This window comes from Sinohyriopsis cumingii, chromosome 3, assembly GCF_028554795.1.
Source record: "Sinohyriopsis cumingii isolate HCF-2022 chromosome 3, ASM2855479v2, whole genome shotgun sequence".
Classification (NCBI taxonomy): Eukaryota; Metazoa; Mollusca; class Bivalvia; order Unionida; family Unionidae; genus Sinohyriopsis; species Sinohyriopsis cumingii.
In genome coordinates, this window is record NC_142963.1 from 61,813,524 (window position 1) to 61,823,040 (window position 9,517).

The 9,517-nt window shown below is 33.4% G+C and overlaps 1 protein-coding gene across 2 annotated transcripts in view; it reads left to right on the forward strand.

Annotated features, from left to right (window-relative positions):
- The window catches only part of LOC149802960 (RING finger protein 151-like), a 42,022-nt gene extending 33,709 nt beyond the window's left edge, over positions 1-8,313 (forward strand). For both annotated transcript variants that reach the window (XM_089952487.1, XM_089952486.1), the window contains exons 5-6: positions 338-479; positions 5,048-8,313. In XM_089952487.1, the coding sequence (XP_089808613.1) occupies positions 338-479; positions 5,048-5,184 (279 nt within the window). In that variant the 3' untranslated portion in view covers positions 5,185-8,313. The remainder of the gene's footprint in view (positions 1-337; positions 480-5,047) is intronic.
- Positions 8,314-9,517: the final 1,204 nt, after the last annotated feature.

Genomic DNA, 9,517 nt, shown 5'->3' on the forward strand with positions numbered 1-9,517 from the left:
TTGGGTGAGGCACTGTTGTATTTCTTGGGTGAGGCTGGACTTGCAACGTAGTGGATGTTCTTGTAATATATTATAATATCAGGTAAGTAATATTGAAGAAATATATTTACACCAAAAATTATTTCTGTGGATACCAAATATTTTAGCAGTGATTTCATTTGGCTAATCTCTGGCTACAAATTCATCTCAACAACCAGTCTGTTATTTAATTGTGTGGATACAATCCTCCTTTGTACTCAGCAATAATAAATAGCATGCTGATTGCAAAGGAGACATATCCAGATTTACATCACATTGCTATGTATGGCTGAATTGTTTGATCCTATCCCATTTCTAGGTTGCGTGTCCATTTAGAAAATCAGGATGTGAATTTATTGGTCAACTACAGCAGCTGTTGACCCACAAAAAGAACTGTGATTTTAATCCTGCAAATTTACCAGATTTCCTGAAAGACCCCCAAGAAAGTCCAGTTCTAACAGGTAAAAACTCACTTAATAGCACATTTAAGAATATGCTAGTCTTTATAGCAAGCAGGTAAGAAAATCATGGGCATAATCCATCATTTAAAATCATGGGCATAATCCAGTGTTTAAAAATATGGGCATAATCCAGTATCGAAAAAAAATGGGCATAATCTAATATTGAAATAAATAAGCATAATCCAGTGCTGAAAAACAAAAGCATTTATGGTTCTGCTGCAAAATCAGAATTTGGCCTCAATTTATTTTGGTCAGTTTAATCTTCGGATAACCCATGTTGCTTTCAATGTTCTGCAGAATCAAGCTAAAACCGGCTTTGTTTTTACAAACAAATTTTCTACAGGTTGCAAATCCCACAAACAGTTTCTGATATGCTAAATTTTCTTTTACAATTGTGACATCCACTGTTTTACTTCATATTTGTTGGATGCTTCATTTGTGTGTGTATTTATATATATATTTTTTTTTGTTGTCTTGAAACTTTGTTTCAGTATTTTAATGGTGTGTTCTTCACCTTTACTTCATGAATGTGATGCTATTCAAGTTAAATTTTAAATAATGGCATATACATTTTTATGTTTTCTACTTAAATGCCAAGATTTGTGTCCAGCAGGTTGCCATAAAGTGGGCTTCTTTTTTTTCTTAAGCATGATTAGCTTTAGAAGTGTCATTTTGTTATTGTGCCAGTAAAATGAGGTTTGTAAAGCCTATTGTTGGTTGCTTGGTATGTTGTATTTGAGATTTACACTCACTGACAATCAGTTACTTTTAATAACTGCATCATAGGTGTCACTGATCAGTGTTATTGCAAGTTACATGTGAATCATTTCTTAAGATGCATGCATCTATCTATATTTCTTGCAACATAACTGTCATGTGGTCTTGACCTTTTAACCTCATCTATGTAATAAAGATGGACATATTCATTGTCTTTAATTATCTGTTATTGGTTCATCCACTCCACAAACTAGCTAGGGAAACAGCTCTGATTAAGTCTTTCATTATAAAGATTATGATTAATCATCAAAATATAGTACCTGTAACATTTATAACTTTTTATAATTTAAAAGCTTGTGGATAGCATAAGTAATATGACTTAAAAACTTTTGCATGTAATCTTTAACAAGATTGTTGAGTGTCATTTCTGCAGTAACCTAAACAAAATTAATTTATCAGCACAGCAATTAACTAGACTTGTAACTCATTCAGATATCACTATTATTTTATGACAGTACATCGCAGCAAATGTTACAGGTGAGACACCTTGTTAAGTTAAATACAGTGTTTGTATGTCACCGCACAATTTACAGCTGAGGCGCCTTGTTGGCTCTATTGGTCACAGACCAGAAGAACTTAAGGGACTGTCTGTTGTCCATCTATCGTCTGTTGCCTGTACTTCCTTTAGAACAAGTTTGATACTACTACTGCTCCTAAATTACTTTAATGATTACCTTGAAACTTAACACATACAGTCATTCCATGGTCTATTTGGTTCTAAATGACTGGTGCTGCTCAGATGTAAAGTATGGCCTCCACACCAGCAATCTTGAACTCTTGGTATTGCTACAGAGGTAGAGTTCAACACCTTATCAACCAAGTGAAATAGACTAATTAATTCTCTCTCTCTCTCTCTCTCTCTCTCTCTCTCTCTCTCTCTTTATACAGATATATATATTTTTAGAGAAAGAGAGAGGGAGGGAGAGAGATGCCGTATATTCCTGGCTTTTCTTTTCAGCCAGTAGCTCCTCAGTCTCTTTGGACTCTTGTTAAGTCAGATATAGTGGTGGTGCGTCACAACACAATTTGCAGGTGACACAACTTGTTATGTTGAGACACCTTCAGAGGTGATACATCAGAGTGCAATTTACAAATGAGACTCTTTGTCAAGCAGAGAACTTGTATCAGTTCTGTATCTCATTATATTTGTACTGTTATGTAAATGGAATAAAGGGATAGCAGACACAAGTTATATGCAATAATATACAATACTTTCCAAAGCCCCAAATATTATATAGTGAAACATATTTATCTGAGCCATTCATTGACTATCTTTGAAAAACAGTTTCTCAATTCCTCATTTATTCTTTGAAGCTGTTCCTGATATATAAGTAATCCATACAAAAGAAATATGTTAGTTCCTGTGGTCTCATTTCATTAACACATTAACCCCTAGCAACGAGTTAACATGGCAGGAGGTAGTATTACTTTCAAAGCTAAAGCTCAGTCTCTAAAATAAGCATCCACATATGATAGTGAGTCCAAGGAAAGGGAGTCAGATGATATTTACGATTAGACCATGATGATTACTAGACAACAATGGAGGATTTCAGGACTTTATCAGTTAGTGAGGATGAATTCTTGGACTTTGTACCAGATGACATTAGGTTGTGATATTTATAGGATACTGCGAATTTATATAAAAAATTGACTTAACTTCAGGTTTGCACACATTTGATTTCCCTCTGATCAGGTACCAAGGTTACCCATCATTAGAATTGATGAGTACCTGGTAGAAGTTTTCTAAAATTTTGACATCTTTACATTTGGATCACCTGCATTCAACTGAAGCAAACATTACATACTCTTTTATTTTTATTTTTCAAGAAAAGGAACACAGTCCAAACATTATTAAAGTGTACTATTCAGAAATGTCTGGACTGTTAAATTCTAAGTTGGGTCACAAAATCTCATCAGACAAAACTGAAAAAAATGTTCCCAATAAACTTTCCACTGAGCCTGTGAATTCCTCCTCAAGATGAGATATTTGGGATGCCTTGGTATCAAGTGGGTAGTGGAAAGAAATTAATGCTCTTTCTGCTACTGAATCAGCTGAACACACACCCTAGATTTCTGGCTAAGAACTAGATGCTGTCCTCCTCATATTAAAATCCCTTCACTTTCCAGCATCCTAGAAAGAGATTTGCTGGACTGGATGCTCTGTCAAGTTAAGAGTTTGAAAGAGGTATCTCCTGCAAACTTGAGATTTTGAGGAAAGAGCATAAACAACTTCTAATGTGATAAATATGTAATTTAGACACAGATCTCTGCTTCCACCATTACTCATAAGATTGTGAATACAGCCTGGATTGCCTATTCCCTCATGCTAGAGGATGATTTAAGAGTGACAAGAGTTACTAATAAAGTACGCATTATCTTCATCATGGGGGCTTGCCTTAACCAGGTTTTCATGGACAGTTTCAAAAGTCACATACCAGAGGTCCCCTGGTTCTTTTCTCTTTGGGGCCAGTGATAACTGCTTATAGTGGTAAATGAATATGATTCTCTGAGAAAATAACTGGATCTCTGAGAGAGAAATTTTATTTTACTAATTTCTTGAATTTTATTAAAAATGAGCACTTAGGAAAGATCCACTATTTCTTCTTAATCTCAATGCGTGGTTGCTAAAGTTTCAGCAATAAAAAAAAATGTCATCTACATATTAACCCCTGGTGACGAGTTTAAATGGCAGGAGGTAGTAGCCTACTGCCAAGCTCTGTAGCATCAAGGTCATGTATGGTACACTAAAATGGGTGGTATTATAGAAAGGTAGACAGATGTAGCTCTACAGTGATACCAAATAATCTGGAATTTCTAGTTGCACCACAAAATACAGAGGGAAAAACCTCATTTTTTGGACCTGTTTTTTTTTTCTACCCAAAATTCACCCGTGGTCGGAGTCCAATTTTATGCCGGATTTTATACTTTTTGGTCTCAGATCTAAAGCAAACCAGTATGAACTGCAAACAGAGAGATGAACCTTTGCAAAAAGTAGGATAAGATGGGTGGTATATAGAAAGGTAGACAGATGTAGCTCTACAATGATACCAAATAATCTGGAATATCTAGTTGAACTACAAAATACAGATTTAAAAAAACTCATTTTTGGACCCAATTTTTTTCTACCCAATATTTGCCCATGGTTGGAATCTGATTTTGTGTCTGGATTTTATACTTTTTGGTCTCAGATCTAAGGCAAACCGGTATGAACTGCAAACAGACAGATGAACCTTTGCAAAAAGTAGGATATGATGGGCATTTGGAATAAAGAGTGGTCTCGATACAAAAATAATGGCTCCTTTTAGCAAAAAAAAACCTCCAACTTTTACCCTTCTGCTCATGCATGAGCCAAATAGCCAATGAAAAACAATGTTTCTAACACAACTAGGCAGTATGTTATTGAAAGATCACCTGGGATTTGGTGTTTTCGGATCTATTCAGAAATAGCTTTCAAAATGTGTTTCCTACTTGATTTTCAGGCGAAAATGACAAAAACCTCCAGGGATTAATGTGTTAATTGGATGGTATTCAAGGTCCAAGAAACTTGTTGTAAGAGTTTTTCTTCCAAGATTATCTAACAAGGTGGTTTTTTATATGCAAAGAATAAGCACATAAGATTGCAAAAATGGGAGAGGAAAACACTTTGAAGCTATGTCTAAACCTTTTATTTTGAAAATTTCTTTTATATTTCCAGCAGGTATATGAAAATTAAAGTATAGTTTTGTTTTGTCATTATACCTTGACTAGTGGATTCTTGGCTAATGAATCTTTCATTCTTATTTCCTTTTCAGAATGCAACAGTTCCAATGATTTAGATTCCATCCCATCACCAGGGCAACCCTCTTTGAAAATGAGGCTCTTCAGGAAAGGTTCCAGCCAGAAAGAATTGCTAAAGTCTATGTTCAGCGGAAAAGAAAATTCTAGTTGACATGTCCTATTACTATTTCAGATGTATATATTTATGTCTAGCATTGACTAGTACAGTCTGATCATGTTATTTTGACTTCTGCATGGACTAGTTGTCTGATCATGTTTTTTTTTACTTCTGCATGGACTAGTGTGGTCTGATTTTGTTAATTTGACTTCTGCATGGACTAGTATAATCTGATTTTGTTAATTTGACTTCTACATGGACTAGTACAGTCTGATCAGGTGATTTTGACTTCTGCATGGACTAGTAGTCTGATCAGGTGATTTTGATTTCTGCATGGACTAGTAGTCTGACCATGTTATTTTGACTTTTGCATGGACTAGTAGTCTGATTTTGTTAATTTGACTTCTGCATGGACTAGTAGTCTGACGAGGTTATTTTGACTTCTGCATGGGCTACTAGTCTGATTTTGTTAATTTGACTACTGCATGGACTAGTACAGTCTGATTTTGTTAGTTTGACTTCTGCATGGACTAGTACAGTCTGATCATGTTATTTTGACTTCTGCATGGACTAGTACTGTCTGATCATGCTATTTTGACCTCTGCATGGACTAGTATAGTCTGATTTTGTTAATTTATTTCTCCTTGGACCAGCAGAATAGGATGTAGATTATTTTGCTTCTGCTTCTCCAGTTACTGACAATAATAAAATAATAAAGTATTTTTGAATTTAGTGAGTAAACCAATATTTGCTGAGATATCATTACAAAAAAACTATAATGAAAAAATTATAAATTGTATTATACAAACAGAGCTCTACATAAAATTGGAATAAACTGGGTATTTTGCACCCTGGTTTGGAATTCGGTTTTTTTTGTGTGGGGATAATGCAAAACACAAAACTTGCACTATGAGACTGAGTCTTAATCATCAAGATGTTAATCATGCCTTTATGAAAGTATCATACTGCTAAGTGACCAAGACTTAGTTCAGGGTGCATTTGATTGTGTCTTGATTCAAGTTATTGTTCTAACAGTGATCAAGCAATCATTTCAAACATGCACAAAACATGTCTAACTGGAACCAATAACACAATTTATCGTACTTGAACACATGCCATTAAAAAACAAGGACTCTGCTTGTGGCCAAAGTAATGCACTGATAACTTTAGTCTGAATGCTTAAAATTAAATTTTTTTGCACAATTTGTACACTTTTGAAAATTCCTGTGTACATTTTTAGTTGAATTATCTGCATAAACTATGTACATGTGCCCTCTGATTCAAGTACTGTTGAATGTACAGTTTTTGAAGTTAGTAAATTGAATCAGATACCACCATATTGAAGATGGCAAAATAATGAGATTAAGGAAGAATCAATGGATATTTTTATGAAGTCCTGTGGTTTTGTTTTGTCAAAAATCATTTTTCAGCATCCACTCTATTGAAAGAGAATTCTATTCTGTGCACTCTATTAATCTCTCATTCAGAATAAAGCAACCACACTTAATTTTGTCTTTGTTAATTAGGCATAATTTTTGTTTAAAGGTCTAATATGGTGGTTTCTGTCTAAACTTAGTTCTGAGTTTCTATACTTGATATTAATTATTAAAAATTTCTGTTTAATGTTTTTACAAATAATTGCATTTAAAAGTATGACCCTCAAGAAAGTTGACAAATGTATTACCTGCCCCTGATATTTATTGAGCAGTTGTATTGTTCAAACAAGGACCTGGCTAATGTAGAAATTTAGTGTTGGGAATGTGCAATTGGTCATGAAATGAACAAAAACATCAAAATAATTAATTGTACACTCAGTCAAATATTGTCATCAATAAATCTCAAGAATTAAGAAATAAAGTGATCACAATTATTAGAAAGAACTACAAAAATACTAGGCATTCAGAAACAGAAGCACAATAGCAGCATATTTTCTGACTTTTATATGATATAAGCCACATTCAGAAAATAGACATCAGATGTTTCATATAGTCAAAGTTATCAACACTAATTCTTTGAGCATAACCCATTATAACCTTGCAAAATATTTCACTTTGTTCTGCTTTATATTTGGTATTCTTATTTCTTGATAATAAATATATAAAGCAAAGGTTTAATGAAAATGTGCTTACATTTCAAATTTCTGTACACTGAAAGTATGATGTATTTTTCAATATTTTTTACTGCATTAATATCTCATTTTTAACTTGAAACGACTGTGCAACCAATACACTTCTTAGTGCCTGGCTGGCTGGTTCTAAAATTATATATATATCAATCAATGTAAACAGTCTTACTCAAGGAAGATAATGGACTCAATAATTTTAGAGGCTAAATATTCATTAATTTGTTTGGTAAATTCCTGGAATTCAGTTGGAGCTAATTTTACAAGAGAAACAGATTTTTAATCTACATATAATGTTCTAAAAGAGAATGAAAAATTTACATTCTGAAGATTTCTTTCTTAATTGACCTTTAAATAGCATAGAAAACCATCATCACAAAATAATGATATGGATGTAAATCGGTAATTGCTACATGTATCTAATATGCTGGAATAATACCATATTTCCGTGTGTGTGTGTGTGTGTCAGTGTAGAGAAAGAGAGAGAGCATGCACCTAACTGTAAACAGTGCAGACATAGAGCTGTTTTTTATGCCATGGTAATTTGTTTTTCCTAATTAATCCTTTTATTCATCAGTCAGCTTTACTATGATTTTATAAGTTGCAACTACTTGTATCAAATTAATGAGATTAGAATATTTGATCTTTTTGTAAATTCATAATTGCATGAAACTACATATACTGTTGCAGTAATTGTGTGGAAGGGATTAGTTGAATTATGTATCCCTGGGATATATTTACTTGATTGAAGTTAAATTTTATTTTTTGTTTAAAGGTATCTAGACAATTTGATTTCAAAATCGAAACAATGATAGTGTTTGATGAGCATGACCTTGATATTTTTGTATTAGCATCATTAACTTGATTAATGAGATTAGACTCTGTATTTAAATTTTATGACCAGAATAGCAATATTTGACTACATAGGGTCTGTACTATAAATAGAACTACCTAGATGTGCTGCTATGGTCTCTTTTGAATAGTTGGACAAACTCTCATGATTAGTAATATAACAATGGCTGACACAGAGATTGCGAGATGAAATAAAGTTCCATTTTATATCGCTTGTTTGCTATAGGTTTTTTTATGTCATTTCATGAAAAAGATATAAGGTTACCAATGCATGCCAGTAAAGTGAAATTATACATGGAGAAAGTTGTATAGATAACACAAAGAAAGGTTTGGTTTAGTTTTTGTGGCACATCAACACATGTAGGTTGTTTAGTGCCATAGCTATTGGAGTAAAAGTGCCTTACCCAAGGACACACTATGGTAGCTAACCTAGGCAGATCTGATGGTAGGATTCAAACCCACATCCTTTTGGTTGCAAGTCATGCACTCTAACAATTGCATTACCATGGCTTCTTCCTCCATAAGTCACCTCTTGTGTCATACTGGAGAACACATCAAGTCATTTCTACATTCTGGAGTTACAAGGAGATGATAGTCTGATTTTAAGGTTGTGGCCTTGACAATAGCACTAAAAAAAATCACTAATTACCAGATTAGGCAGCATGTCGGTTTACCTAGCAATAATCTTTCACTGTTTTTTAAGGGAAGGTTTTCCTTAGTATTTATCTACCACTAAAAAAGGAAAAAGTTGTCTTTCTGGTTGAGTGTACTGTCTGAGTGGAATAGCTTAAGTTGATTTACCCGTGTTTGAAAAATTGACCTATTAATTGTGGGAATGCTTTCTCCAATCATTATTGATTTATATTAAGAACTGTAGAAAATATACTCTTTTCATTTAAAGAGATTTAACTTAGATGGAAATACTTGCAGAACAATATTCAAGATTCCATACAATGAATCATTAATTTGAAGAGACCTTGTTATCCTCTATAAGTTGAAAACAAATTGTACTTACACAGAAATCTAAGGCAAAACCACAAAAATAAAAATAAGGCAAAACCACAAAAATAAAAAATCGCAGAAGTACTTGCTTGCTCATGAAATCAATGTGCATGTATATTGGCTAACTTCACAGAATATCACATTCCAAAATGTGAAGAAAACAATTTTAGGTGAATATGAGTAAAAAAAATGAGATATTTTAATAAAGATCAGGTAAATTTGTTTATGGTAGATGTATCATTACTGAAAACTGAATATTTGTTTTCAGTGTATAAAGTTTCATTTTATAATACTGTATATACTCGCTTATAAGATACTGCAAAACTGCATAGACCCATTTCTTCCATCACATAATGTGGCAGCAGATCTGGGTCTGTGCAGCTTATTAGGAGAAATCACTATAGCAAACAG